General features: G+C 40.3%; 1 protein-coding gene across 2 annotated transcripts in view; it reads right to left on the reverse strand.

Moving 5' to 3' along the window:
- Positions 1–547: 547 nt before the first annotated feature.
- Positions 548–15,635, reverse strand: part of nemp1 (nuclear envelope integral membrane protein 1) — a 53,818-nt gene continuing 38,730 nt past the window's right edge. Inside the window, exons 5-9 of one of the 2 annotated variants that reach the window (XM_069906385.1) lie at positions 12,974–13,067; positions 12,292–12,406; positions 9,354–9,579; positions 6,561–6,734; positions 548–2,986 (exon numbers count right to left, since the gene is read on the reverse strand). In XM_069906385.1, the coding sequence (XP_069762486.1) occupies positions 2,854–2,986; positions 6,561–6,734; positions 9,354–9,579; positions 12,292–12,406; positions 12,974–13,067 (742 nt within the window). In that variant the 3' untranslated portion in view covers positions 548–2,853. Of the gene's footprint in view, positions 4,797–6,560; positions 6,735–9,353; positions 9,580–12,291; positions 12,407–12,973; positions 13,068–15,635 lie in introns of both variants that reach the window. The other variant, XM_069906386.1, reaches the window with a different exon arrangement.

Genomic DNA, 15,635 nt, shown 5'->3' on the forward strand with positions numbered 1-15,635 from the left:
ACATTTTGATTATTGAAGCTAATACAAATTAGCAGTTTAAAAACTACATACAAAAAATGTATATAAATATTGAGAAATACATGCATGTAATAATTATGTAACAAAATGTACAAGTGTAAAAACATGAAAGTAATATTTTTTTCATGCCTTGTCACTCTCAAACAACTGAAGTTTATTGTATGTGGCTCTTATGTTAAGCAAATTTGTTCACCCCTGAAATATTCCATTCTAATCACCTTATAGACATGCTTGGGGAGAGTGGTAAAGAAATTTCTGGACATCGATTTCACTGGCAAAGTTAATAAAGAACATAGGGAAATTCGAGTTCAGCTGGCATTTAGTCAGATTTAAGTGAATGGTAGAACAGATCAGAGGGGCTAGGAGATTAATGGACTATTCAAACCAAAGCACGGGACCCAAGCTAAATGTTTCCAAAGGAGGAAAAAAAACACCCTCCCTCTCCTATCCCAACCAAATGCAGAACACTTCTTCCCAACCACAACCCTACATTTTCCCCTCACATATGGAAAGATGCAAGTCAACCAGACATTTTCTTGATGTTTATTGCAATTCAAAATAATTTTAACAAAACATTAAAATACAAGATAGTCAGATTTAAACATACAATTTACACGATTTGTGCCACTGGCTCCAGGTTTGGTGAGTTTAAACTGCCTGAGCATTGGTTATTGTGACTATTGCATAGCCAATTACTTTTAAACCCAAATTTTAAACTCTAATTAAAGCCAACATGTTGCACCAGACTTCATCATCCAATATACAGCAATTTCAGGAATCAAAAACAGTGGCATCAGTCAATAAACAACAAGCTAAAGTTCCAAAGTATTGTTTTAAAATAAATATTTTTTTAAAAATTAGGCATCCAGCATGGTAATAGGCCTCCAGTCCACGTGCCCGTGACATCCAATACACCAATCAACCCAAAACCATAAGGGTGGGAGGAAACCGGAGCACCCGGAGAAAACCCACGGGGAGAACCTACAAACTCCTTACAGACAACGCTGGATTTGAACCCTGGTCGCTGGCACTTAAAGAGTATCTGTTATCCACACGAATATTTCTAAATATACAATAGCACCAGCATTACCTGGATGGAGTAACCTGGAAAATTAGCGCCTCCTTTCATTTGTTTTCAATAACAAAGCAAGAACAAAGTTTGAGTGAACTGCTGTTGCAAGTGAAGGTGGTAGAACATATTCTATTATGGAGTTCAGCAGTACACCACTTCTATCTCAATTCCATTCTCTGATCACAGCCAAGATATTTAAATACAAATCACTGCAATACAAATGTTCCCATATTGTTCAGCTAACTCAAAGTAATAGTGTAAATCTGACTCAGACTGGCTCCATCTAGATATTCGACAAGACATTGCTTATTTTTAAGCCCTCCTCTTCCCCCCCAACCCTAAAAAAGTTTAAGATCTTGTCATTCCTAAAATTGAAAATTCCAGTTCACTGCAGCAGTGCTTATTATCACATTAAAGGAGGAAATCCTCTGTTAATACTGTTTAAAGGGTTGTCAAGTTTCCACTCATTTTGATACCCCAAAGCAGAGAGTGGAGTGAAAGAACAGAAGAGACAATCATACGCTAATAGTTCCAGTGAAATTAAAAAGTTCTATAAACAGATGCCAACTATTGGAAAAAGGAGTCAGCTCTCATTTGCACATTTTGAGAGAAGACCACAAAAGAAAATGTTTGGTTTGAGCTATTCCTACATTAGAGCAACTGTAGAGCAAAGAAATAGATCATGCAGTTTGATAGAGTTAAGTGAAACACAAGTCTGCAGACACTAATTGCAGTAAAAACACACCAAAATGCTGGAGGAGCTCAGCCAGTCACGCAGTGTCCGCAGGAGATAAAGATATATTGCTGACATTTTGGCCTTGAGCCCTTCAAAGAATAAGCAAAGATTAAAACCAAGATAAAATAGCCCAAAACAGGACAAACTGCAATATTTATACTGTACCACTTCATTATTTGAATAAAAGGGAACTTCGATCATGAAGTGTTCTTTGCACAGACACAACCACCAAAGACTCGTGGACTTTGGTACAACTACAAAGCAGATTCAATTTGATTTAAATATACAATTTTGCAGTTGATAGAGTTAATATATTTTCAGTCAGACATTTAATTTTAATGTCAAAGGACAGAGGAAGGAGCATTAAAATAGAAAAATAGTAAATATTTTATTTGAAAAATCCAATAGCTACAACAGCAAATTTAGTTAAAAAATTGAATTAAAAATGATAAAAATGTGAATAATGGTGCTGAAAAGTTAACTAGGCCATGGAAACACAATTTCTTTTCTCATGGTTTATAGCAGTCAGATCTAAATGTGACTTTTTATTTCCTATCACCCCTGACATAAGCTATTGCTTCCAAATAGAGTGATTGGTTTCTTGGCTTCCCTGAATTCCAAGTAGTGCACCAGGTAAGATCAATTTTTTTTTTTAAAAAGCAGCCAAAAAAGTCATTAAGAACTCAAACTTATAAGAGACTGAATACAAAGAAATAACATCCTTACTGCAACTGTTTGGTAAATGTCCCATACATTTCAGGGGCATGACAGCTACAATGCACAAATGTGATGCATAAAGCATCAGTCCTCAGCATTCCTGCTCCAATCTGGATAAAGATCCTACCTGTACTGAAGTAATTACAAAGTTTATGATGCAATAGTGAATGGCATCTTAATTATTTCAATGATCCAGGTCAGGAGTCAAACAAAAAGCAATGCAAACTGCTTCATCATCCACAGAAGGTGTCCTCATCTCTGATTGATGGACCTCACTTGGAACATTTTCCACCAAGGCCCAGTCTCAATATTAGCTGTCATAAAAATCAGGATCATCGATCACATCCTCCAGAGCAAGCACACTGCCAAGACCGTATTCTTGTTCGTGAACAGAAATTTCATTAGGGTTAAGGTGATACTCCCCTTCAACAAAGTCAGCAAATCTGGAAGCAAGATAGACCCCACAGTCACATCAATGTCTCAAACTAAAGAGCAATTGAAATACATCAGCAACATCAAATAGATACTTTTATAAAAACTCTTCCAGCATAATACTTTATCTTGTTACAAGTAGAGAGACATCTTTGGAGAAAGGATGTATTATTCTGAAGTTATCAATTCATTCCCCTCCTCACCCAGAGTATGAATCAATGCATTAATGATATCCAATCAGACACACCATGCTGGTGTCAGCAAGTTACTCAGAGGGAAAACACTAGAGCTGAACCCCATAGTTCCCGTTGCATGTCCAATGCTACAGATTTCCAATAGCTAAGTGCCCTTCGCTTTGAATAGAAATGGAGGTGCCAGTATCAGTTCAAGCACAAAAGGGGGGGAATCAAACCATTCTGCCAACCAGATTTCCATGTACTTCAACTGAGGGGGAAAGTAAGTAAAAGCAATAATAGGCCTCTTGATAAAGTTGAATTACTTCAGTCAGAGCTTGACTATAATTTACCATTGGTTACATGCTGTTTGAAATGTGTGTGTTTTTTTTAAATTGAGGAGATAGAAAATCCTGTGGGCAAAGCACCACTTTTATTTTGGAGTTCCTCAAGAGTTTGGAGCATTCAACAAGCTTCTTTGACACCTAAATATTCACAATGGGACAATTGGAGAGGATGGGTGGTGAAGAAATAGTTCATGTTCAAGGAGGAAGGAAATTTGCATCAGATTTGTGTTTGGAAAATGGGTTTTAATGATGCTGAGACCGGACAGTCCAAACAGGAAAAACAACATTCCATCTATGTACCACCATGGTGCTGACAGAATTCAAGCTGATATCAGTGATTCCATCTCATACGCCAACCTCCTAACTGTGAAGAGGCAAGAGATTTGAGGGAGAACACTAGAGACAACAAGCATGCTCTCTTTGTACAATTTTAAAAAAAAACAAGTTTCAAAGGCTACTCTTGCCTACCTCCTAAAGGTCAGCTTCAAAAGGAGCAGCATGGCTGGTGTAGCATTTAGCGCAACGTTTTACAGTTTTACAGCACCAGCGATCAAAACCGAGCTGTCTGTAAGGAGTTTGTACGTTCACCCTGTGTCTGTGTGCGTTTTCCCCAGGGGCTCCAGTTTCCACCTACTATTCGAAATGTAGTGGGGGTATAGGGTAATTGGGTACAAATTGGGCAGCATGGGCTCATGGGCCAAAATGGCCTGTTAACATACTGTAGGTCTAAATTTAATAATTTTAAAAGTTACATTCAAACGTGCCTGGAAATAATGGCCTTATCTGTGACTAGAAGAGATATTGGAGAAAGTAACACTGGACAACAATTTTTTTTTTTTACAGGTTTGCTTCCTGAAAAACAATTGGGGATTACGATAGACAACATCAAGCTGAACACAAAGATAATTTCAGATTTTCAGTATCATGTAGGAAGTTGGAGAAACATTAAACTAACTTTTATTGAATTCAGCCTGTTTAATCACATCATGATCCTGACACATCGCGTTAGCTCAACCGACCTAAAAATGTTTTGCTGCTGATTTTCATTTGTACTCAGCATCTGATGCCTCTCATGTCAATGTCCAACAATAGTCGGCTGGCATTGATGGATTCCAGTTGCCCTGATATCACTTTTCCATGGTCGCAATATCCTGGTGAAATCTTTCACCGTGTTCGTCACTGACGGCACCAAGATCAGCCGGGAGAAGCCCAAGTGCGAATGCAGAAAATGAATTTTCAATGACATGTTGCACTTGAAGTAGACTTAAGATATGACAGGAAATCACAAAAATTGGTGATATCTAAAAAACAGTATGTGATAACACAATTTTAAGGTGATTTTCATAATCAGCTGCCAAAATCCATAAAATACACCCAAAAGTGTTGAGGAAGCAAAATCTTCATTGTCAGTGACATTGACACACCTCATGTTACATTTTTGTTTTTATCCTAATATGCATTTAAGTCTATTGCATATGGTAGATAACCCAGGTAACCACTGCAGCCCCTCTTTCTGGAAATGACTACATCCAATATTTTAAATTTAAATTTAGACACAGCACGGTAACAGGTCCTTTCAGCCGACGAGCCCATGCCGTCCAATTACACCAAAATGACCAACAACCACAGGTACACTTTGAACGGTGGGAGGAAACCGGAGCCCCTGGGGAAAACTCACACAGACACAGAGAGAACGTACAAACTCCTTACAGACAGCATGGGATTTAAAGCCCAGTCCCGATCGCTGACGCTGTAACAGCATTGTACGAACCACGCCACCCTATTGAAGTGTGATTCTTTTTCATGATAAACTGCTTCCCAGACATTCTCAAGGAACTTCAAACTTCAGTCTTTACACTGAAATATAAACATCTTCCAGCACAAAGCGCACAAGGTTTAGACCAGCTGCATATTTAAGATGTCAAGCAATGACCTTGAACAATCATTTGAATGCCTGTTTAAATTTTAAATTAAAACAATTAGACAGAGGACTGCAACAGGGCAATTCGACTCTACGAGTCCATGCTACCCATTTTACACCCCATTAATCTACACGTATTTGAAGGATGGGAGGAAATTGGAGCCCCCAGAGAAAACCCACACAGACATGGGGAGAACGTACAAACTCCATAGATAGCGTGGAATTCAAACCCAGGTCCAGTCCCAATTACTGGCACTGTAAAGGCGTTACGCTAACTGCTACGTCAGCTGTGCCGCCCTTTAGCGTCAAGCTTTGAATATTCAGGTTATCCACTTCTACAAGGAAAATGAGCATTTTGAAGGAAGCTGATCTCAGAGTCAGAAAGTCATTCAACGTAGAAACAGGTTGTTTGGCCCACAGTCATCTTATCTACAAGAGCCTCATCTGGTCTGTAACCCACTATTCCTTGAGGATGCAAGTGTTGTCTGGAGGTTTCTCAAATGTGAGAGTCTCTGCCTCCACTTTCTCAGGCAGTGCAACGCATTCCACATTCCAAACCCAATGAGAGAAAAAAAAATTCTTCCTCTAAATCTCTCTCTCTTGTACCTATGCTCTCTTCTTTTGGATACCCCAACCAAGAGAAAAAGACTAACTACCCCTGCCCACAGACAAAAAGCAACAGGCTTAATGGGCACCATCACTCTTTCTCAATGTATCTTTTCGGCTTATTTGGATTTTAATTTGGAGCTGGATGCACAAACTGTTATGATGAGCTCTAATTTGCCAAGCCACAGAGAGCAAAAGAGCTGTATTTACTACCTGGAATTTCACCATGCACCCAGTTACTGGCCTTGATTGTACAGTCAATGGCAGGTGGGAAATCCTTACCTGGCTGCTTCTTTATTCGAAGATAAATCAGGAAAACCATTTACACAAGGTAAACAGCGAGAAGCGAGAGGAACTTGGAAGGTCAGGTAGCATTCGTTGGTAGACAAAGTTTCAGGTCAGGACCCTTTACCCTCTTGCACATCTAACTAGCAGGTTAAGGGCAGTGCTGAAAATGCCTGGGAAGAAGTTGCTTATTTTCTCAGGACGGAGGAGGACAGCAAAAGCACAAGAGGATTAAATGGGATAAGAGCATTACCTTTTTGGTGTTGAAAGTCTGGACACCATTTTCCACGCATTAAAGTCTGGGCTGCTGCAGTATTTTTGCAGTTCCACCAAAGCTTTTTGGGTTTCTACTTCTCCTTCCCTTTGAAATTCCTCTTCAGTTAGAAGCCTGCGAGACTCTGGCTTGTCTCTTAGTTTGAGCATTTGACTAAAATGAAAGTATTTAGAGGTACTTAATCAAATAACTTAGAACTCTATAAACTACTGGAGTCCCAATGCATTTTACAAGCTACTACACAATGCCAAGAGCTGATAATTTAAGTTTCCTTGTCGCCACCAATCTACAATTCCCACTAGATGATGCCCACAAAGTACAAACAGCAACATAGGCAGGATATTGACGTGTTGCACATAAGAGTGTTGGCAAAACTCAGTTCGTCATGCAACATCCATCAGAAGCAAAAGGCAGTTGGCATTTCGAGCCAGAGCCCTTCCTCAGGAATGTGGGTTTGTATCTTTATCTTTGCTACATGAAGTACACTGTTAGTACACTGAGTTTCCTGAGCATTGTGTTTCAACTTCAACCATTGTTTTACTTCCTGAATAAGAAAGTGGGAGGAAGGGGAAGGAGCACAAACTGGCAGGTGATAGGAGATACAGGTGAGTGGGGGGGAAAGGAGCTGAGGGATGATAGGGAGAAGAGGGTTGGGAAAGATGCTCTCTGATAAGAGAAGGGGGTGGGTAGCTGGAGGAAGGGAGAGAGGTGGGGAAAGAGAGAGACTGGGTCTACTGGAGCAATTGGGTTTGTGGATCTTGGATAGGAGGTAGAACTGGGCAGTGTGGGGTTGGGAAACAATGTAGTGGAAGGGAGATGACCAGAAATGATGAGATCAGCAATAATGCAGGAGACAGCGACTTGATATTTCTTGGCGGGGTCCTGTTTGAAGGTTTCGAGAGCTGCTGTTTGGCCTCGGCAAGGAAGAGGTCAGTATGCCAAACCATAACAGCACCACCCTTGTCTGCGGGTTCAATAGCACAGCTGGGATTGCAGTTATCTGGTGATGCATCACAGCGAATGAAGGTGTGTGTCCATGGGAAAAAAAAACACTGTACAACTTGATGCCTGAGTTTTGTACCAAAGTCAACAGTCACTGGGTACATAGTGAAAGCAGCAGGAACTATTTGAGAAGCTGTTAGTATGAACCCATAACTGTAGTATTACAGTATTTCCGTCACAGAAACGATGGAATGCTTTGCGCCCCAGAAATCCACTCATTTCACCCAGTATCCCCAGGTGGGTTTGACAGTGCCAATTAATAATGAGGTGAGAAAACAAATCCTCTGCAATTCATCAGATGTATTAACCACCTCACCCACATGCCTTTGGGTATGGAGGAAACCCATGTGGCCTTGACTTCATTTTTAGTCAGTGTGATGTTACGAGCCCAGAGGACACCAAAACCCAGCAGCAATAGATATTCACCAAGACAAATGGTTACATAAATAAAAGTTGCTTTTAATTATCTTTAAACATGAAAACAGAATCAAACTAACTTATCACTATTGACTTACTTAACCCCCTTCTAATTCTAAGCGCACGTGTATGTAATGTGTGTGCAAGTTCAGAAAAGTTCTTTGGTTCACAGTCCAATCTCACTTCCATTCCTCCAAGTTTACTGGTTGCAGGCAATTCTTATACTGTGCACAGAATTTAACATTTGTAAAGTTCATCAGACTTTGATGCTTGAAAGGTTCTTGTCAATTTTCAGAGAGAGATTGGTTGTTCCAGGACATCCACAACTGATTCCTTTTTAAAATCAGTCACATCAGTGACTTGCTGACGAAACTTTCCCCCTTCAGGGTTCACCAGATGAGAACCTCTTTCTTTCAGGTCTCCAGAGTGCCTTTTTGTTTCTCTTATTCCAAGTGAAACATTAGTCAGCCAGTTCTCTCCTCTTGCATGAATCACAAGGGCTTTGACCAGGCTGAATAAAGCACGTACAAACCCGTCTTCCAAATGGGGCTTTCCAGAAGCTTGCCAGCTTTTTCTGATGGCTGTAACACTGTAGAAGTGATCTCTCTCTCTCTCTCTCTCTCTCTCTCTGAGAAAGCCTGTTTGACCTCTCCTTGCTTGCAAAACCACAAGCCCCTCTTAGAACAACTCCAATCTGCTGCTCCAACAAGATCTTTCATCTGTTGCCTTTTGTAAACAACAATCCATTAGTGAAGTCTCTTGGGTGCTCTCCAAAGCTCTTGCAAAGACTGTTGGCCCAGACATGTCTAGCATGGGGCAGAGCTCCAGTATTTTAAATAAGATCAGTTTTAAAGTGTTTGTATGTGACCTACTCTAACAAACCTTTCCCAATTTATCTCTCAAAATCATATCTATATACTCTGTCACAGTGACCACAAGGAGTTTCCTTCAGGCACTCCAATTTCCTCCATATCCAAAGGCATGTGGGTCAGGAGGTTAATTGGCCATGTATTAGAGTGGTAGAATTTGGGGAAGTTTAATTGAGGAGAATAAATGGGCATCAGTGTAAATATTTTAAAATTTAAATTTAGACAAAATGGCAACAGGCCCTTTTGGCCCACAAGCCCATGCCGCCCAATTGACTGACAACCCCCAGGAAAAAACCCACACAGATGTGGAGAGAACATTCAAACTCCTTAGACAGCGCAGGATTTGAACCCTGGACCCGATCACTGGTGCTGTAACAACTAACTGCTACGCTAACCATGCCACCCAGGGAATGTTTGGTCAGCAAGGATTCTACGTCCCAAAAGCCTATTGCCATGCTGTACATCTACGATACACAATGCTTACTTGTATACAGTGTATGACCACCGAAAGGGTAGTTCTATGTTTTTGATGCAGAAAGCTACAACGATGAGGGCTAAGGCAACCTGTCGCACTTGAATGCCAGAGTAGATGAGAAATAGTCCACAGAGTTGCAGGGTCCAGTTCAGCAGATTGATGCTTCTCTCCTCCTCAAAAGGCCCATACTTGTAACAGACAGCGAAGCTGATGAAGCCAGAAATTGTCACATAGCCTAAAACATCAACAGTACAGGAAGAGAAAACATTACTGACTCATTGCCTGCTTGTCTTAGATAATCTGGAGAGCACAATCCTAGATCATTTCTTAACTGCAGAGTGGCACATAACAAAGGAGTGGCTAGGGGCAGAAAGACATGGCTACACTACTTGGTATAAGGATGGATAAGCAGAAGAGATCAAGTACTTCTTCACTGCAATGGAATAAAAATAGAACAATGATCATCCAAAATCTCCTAAAGCTGACCGTAGCAGGTGAACACAAATATGCTGGTAGATAACAGCAGGGGTGTACATGAAATGTACTATCTTTTACCACTCATGCCTCAGCTCTGCGGGAAATGGTCCAGTTCCCTGGCAAAAAAAATTAAATTGCTCAAGTCAACACAAAAAAAAACACAGACATAGGTGCACCTTTCAAAAAGTAGGTTTTTTGAATTCAGTCAATGCTTGCATCAGCTAAGCAGGGTGTGGGCTGGTTTATATCCTGCCTTTTTACTTTTTAGGGATTTTTATGCACAAAACCTGCATTATCGCCTGCTCATTTTTAAAGAAAAACAAATTTACCTTTTATGCAGAGGATGGAAAAGGCGGACAGCACACCGGCCTCTCAGGGCAAAAGAGGCAGGATGCGTAGCACAGCAGCGGCTGCACTGCGACAGCTCTGCCACCCCGCCACCTGACAGCCCTCTTCCCTGTCAGGAGGGGGATGGCATGAGGGAGTGCAGCTTGACCGCTCCACCAGCTGCTCAGTGACAGTGCAGCGCGGCAACGGGGCTGTCAGCACAACGTCAGTCATCTTATCTTCCTGTTTGTAGCCACTTTCACCAGCAATCCTTTAATGCAGGAAGTGGAGTGACTTCATCTCTGAGTCTAGCCTCTAGGGCAGGGGGGTCAAACTCCAATTCACCGAGGGCCAAATTAAAAACTTGGACTAAGTCGTGGGCCAAACTAAATATTTATGGAAAATTTTCAACAACATCTGCAGGTTTTCTCTTCTTTCAACATATGTAATGTTAAACTTTTTCTTATTAAAATAAATGTTTAATCATAGTTTTGGTTAAACTCTTTCCAGACGAAGCATTAACAAATGAGAAATAAAATATTCAATAAATAATATTTCTCTATAGCCTTTAAGCTCCTGTTAAATGTATTTTTTTTTCCACAAGCCAACGTCAAAAAAATAACAACTTGCTTCAATGAAAATCCAATCTTTCAACTAGGAACAGTCCAAAGTGAACCAAAGAAAATATGAATCCAAGCTGAGCTTGCTCCACGGTGATTTACTCTGATGCACCTGGGTCTAAACCAGATACTTGGCATCTCTTCTTAGATGCAAGTTCATCAAACTCTGGGGTCAGAGTTTGCCTCCCACCTGTCTTGAAAGGTCCTGTTTTCTGTCTTTTGTTTGGCCATTTTTCGTAAGGGGTTTATTACGTGTGAGTTGGGCGACAGGTCACAGATGCTGATGAAAGTAAAGAGAGGAGATGGGGGCGATTAGCGGGCTGACGGGCCGGCGCCGACGCATTTGCAAAGCAGTCTGGGATTTGTAGTATTAGGTGTGCATGCACTATACTGGCGCGGCGGCCAGCGGGCCAGCTCTAATACATGTTTGATATGATCTTGCGGGCCAAATATAATTATATCACAGGCCAAATTTGGCCCGCGGGCCTGAGTTTGACATGTGTGCTCTAGACGGTTCAGAGTTCACCTGCTGAATCTGCCCTCAGAGCTTTTATGAAGTGAAGCGAAGTAGAGAATATCTGCCTTTATATTGGCTTTCTTCCCCCACTATAAAAAATTATTTTGATACAACAGGCATGTTCCATCATACAACACAATCCATATAGAAACAAAAAAATCTCAAGAGAAGCACCAAATGCAAAGGACTAAAAAATTCTAGTAAGGAAATAGGGACTAGCATTCCAAACTAAGAGGTCAGTCCAGTTTGTGTAATGGATATTTTTATTGCAAGGACTGTGAGGGAAAGTTTTTCCTCATGTTTGAATAAAAAGCAGTGCAGAATGAAAGGAAAGTTGGATGTGCAAGAATATGTCATCTACATCAGCCTGGCTGCTTTTCCTTCAACTTAATTTGATTAGCGTAAAATCTCCTCCATCTGATTTGCCTTTTTTTTTTTAACTCTTACACAATTTCCATTACAATTTTAAGTATTAAAAAATGTCTTTTTGCTAAGTAAAAGCAATATACCTGCTGAAATGAATTGTGACAGGCTCCCAATTACTGTCAAATGACTTTTACTTACTTATATGATCAAACTATCTAGCCCCACACCATCCTAATTCACAATGAATCACCCTTGAAAAGGATGTAGGCTGATTGGTCTTTTTTTTTAAAAAATGCCTTCAATATTAGCAGCTTTAATACAGGAGAGGTGGGACAAGAGGAAATGCTGGGGTAATAAATGTTCAGGTCATTCCAAAGATCATAAAGCCACTGTACAAGACTTGGTCTCACAGGAAGTACAGATATTTAATTCTAACAGGCAAATGACAAGAGCATTAAAGTCCAAGGTGGAGCCTTCATTTTTGATTGGGGATGTTCCATTATTAGTTGCAAACAACAAAATTACTACTAAGTACAAATGGTCACAAAAGCCAAAAATGTAAATATATATCATCATATGCTGGGCATCACTGCAGACAAATCCTAGATGTACCATAATTAAAAACCATAAACACACTCACCCAAGGCATACTGCCAGTAATCCTTCAGAAGAAACTGCAAATTCCTTATCGTCACTTGGATGAGATAGAGAGACACAGACCAACCACCTGCCACTAACAAGTAGAGAGAACTTCTCTAAAATAGGAAACGAAAAAAAAAATAGCATTTTGGTTTGGCATTCTGTTTGCACGAGAGGTAAGTGACATGTATACTGGTTGAGAAACTAAAGGAAATCTCTTATTTTCCACCCAACTGCAGAACAGATTTGTAAATTTTACTCCCTCCCACCAAGGCAGGTTCAAGGCAACCTCAACCAGAGTTCAAATTTAACTCTTTCAATTATAATTGTCATTTGGAATACAACTTCCACGGTTGAATTTCACAGCCAACACAATCAACTTCGCAATGCTGTTCAGAGCACAACAGCTTTTGACAGTCAAAATGCACACTGGTGCAGACATGGCTCCACTTTAGAGAATGGAATACCTTAAAAGCTTTTTTCCATCATGTACTGAACTTGCATTACATTGACAAAAGCAATGCTGATAGTGGTCACATGAAGTGAACAAAAGTTTTCAGTTGACAACTGCAGACATTCATCACCTCAAAGTGCAAGCAAATTCAGCTGGGATACAAGGACCTGTTCACAAAACAGGACAGAAACACACAAGTCAGTTAATTTTTTGACATTCTCCAACCTACCTTGGGTAAGAAACGAGCCAGGACATAGATGACAATAATGGCTGAAGCCAATACACCAAAGCTTATTCCTGATGTATAGAAGAAAAGCCGACTTCTAAAAAGGGGAAAAAAATCTCAAATTCTTCTGATACATTTAATAAAGTATTTTTTACAATCGCAATACCACCACGAATATAATCTCTCAAAACACCACATAACAGAAAAGGTGAGTGATGACTGACACATGACAGAGATTTAGCTCAACTCCACCACAAAATTTAAAAACATTTTGTTTGCAAGTTTTCTCATGTCTTCTGCACCATCTTTCAGCAGGATGATCCAGATGAGGGCTTGAATAGTTGATTGGTACTAGGCTTCGACAGACATTTCACCTGGGGAAGCATCTTGCGCAATTCCAACCTGGCCAAGATCCCAAGAATTCACAGGGTTCACTGTGCCTTGGCTACTTAAGAGAATTTTTCCACTTCTAAAAATTCATGTCAAATTACAAAATGATTCCTGGACAACAAGGCAGGCATTTAAAGGTGTCAACTATCTCTTCATTCAAGCATCAACATGGAGAGAGATTTAGAACAGTCAAAATGAAGGACAAGAGAAGGGATTGTAAAGGTCTGCTGCGACTCACTCAGCAGACATTCCTTTCTAGACCACTGATTTAGACATAGCCCACCAAAGTAGATTTACCCTTCTCTTCCCTCTTCCCCACTCTGCAGACAAATTGAGTTATCCCATTGGATGATAAAAGAGAAACACTCCCATCAGGACTACAAATCAAGTTATTTCCAACATGCAAGTCAGTGCTAGCTTTATGCCAGAGCTACCGTCTCTTATAGCAACTTGTTTTCAAGAATTTATTCATTCAACTTCATTCTGACCCCAAATAAAAGCCACATTTTTAATCTGTAGATTTCCCTTTCGATCAGCTTGTTACTCCTCAGCATCTTATGACCCACTACCATCAGGAAGGAGGTACAGAAGCATCACAATCAGGGCTGCCATGCTGGCAAATAGCTTCTTCCTGCCAGCTGCAAGTTTGATGAATGATAGACATCCTGTAACCGAATAAATTCCAAAATATTATATGCACTGTGGTCCAGAGAAATGCTATTTCGTGTACATATACAATCAAATGATAATAAACAACCCATATCAGCAATCCAATCTCTTCAGAATTATCAAACACATTGTACCTGCTGACCAAAAGTCACCCTTCCTTTATGTGTCTGCATTTTCTTCTGAGGGGGTGACTCTAATCAGCAGTCTTTATCATGCAATGCATGGTATGAATGACAAATAAAGGCGACTTGAGTCACTAAAATCTGAAATCCTAAAGGATTTCTAATCTGCATTTAGCTCAAGTCAAAAGACTACCTTGGATTGCCATAGCTTTAGGAAGTCTTACAGTCCACACACTGCCACATATTACAATGACATAAAGCTTGCATGATCAAATCTGAACTTCGCTTGTTAACGTTGTCTGCATCTTCCATTTAGTTTTATCCACTCAAGTAAATAACCATAACAAACTGCATCTCACTATTTTGTTTAAAATTCACCTTAGTTTTGAGAGAGTATAATAGATGAAATACTTTGTTCCCAAGGTGGTTATGCTCCACCATGGGGGTTGCTGTCCGTCTCACTTTACATTACTCCTGGCACAGGTTTTTAAAATTCATTGTTTTCTGGCACTTCGCTGCTGCCCAAATTCTGCGCGGTTTTTAAATGCATTGCATTTTCCAACATGCTTTGCTGCTGCCTGAATTCTGCACTTTTTAAATGAATGCTTATTTAAAGTGGAGTTTAATAGGTTCTGGATTAGTAAGGGTGTCAAAGGTTACAGGAAAAATACACCCAATTCTGCTCTTGCATCTGTTGTGCTTTACTGTACTGCTGTGCTTTACTGCACTACATTCCCTGATGTGCTTTGCTGCGTTGCTGGTTGATTTCTGCATTGTTCAGGTGCATTACTTTTCAATGAGAAATGCTATACTGCTGCCAGATTCTTGCGCTGCTTTTAAATGCATTGTATTTGCTGACATGATTGCTGCCCCCATTCTCCCACACCCCTGTTTGTCATCTGGTTTTTGCACAACTTTTAATTATTCTGAAGAGAAAAACAAAAGCTGCAGACACTGATGTCGAGCAAACAAAGAATTGCCAGCGAAACTCAACAGGTCAGACCATATTTATGGGTAGAACTGAAGAGTTCCCCCAGCAATTCTCTGCTTGCTTTTAATTGTTCTGCTCTGGCCAGTCGACCTGCCTCTACTTGCTTGAAGGTCTTAAATTCTCAGTTCATAAATAATTATAAAGCGCTTTTAAACATCTCTACTCAATTCTTTTGCTGAGATGTCTTGAAAGATATTCTTTAAATAGAAGTGACCATCTTTTGAGCCACCAATGTACCTCCTGTGAAAAGGAGAATACAATTCTGTCTTCCTAGGTCTTCTGATTTAAGAATTGAGAAAAGGAAATTATACTGAATATACATTTATAACTCGGTGAAAACAAGGGCTCAGTGAGCATAAAGTCACAGGGAGAGACAATGGAGGCACTGAGCCAGTGCAGTAGCTGTGCTGAGGCAGGTGGAGGGAGTAGTGAATCGGCAGGGGTAACACTTCCCAGGGGCATAATGAGTGTGCTAAGAATTTGAAGCAGGCAG

Source organism: Narcine bancroftii, chromosome 12, assembly GCF_036971445.1.
Source record: "Narcine bancroftii isolate sNarBan1 chromosome 12, sNarBan1.hap1, whole genome shotgun sequence".
NCBI classification, from domain to species: domain Eukaryota; kingdom Metazoa; phylum Chordata; class Chondrichthyes; order Torpediniformes; family Narcinidae; genus Narcine; species Narcine bancroftii.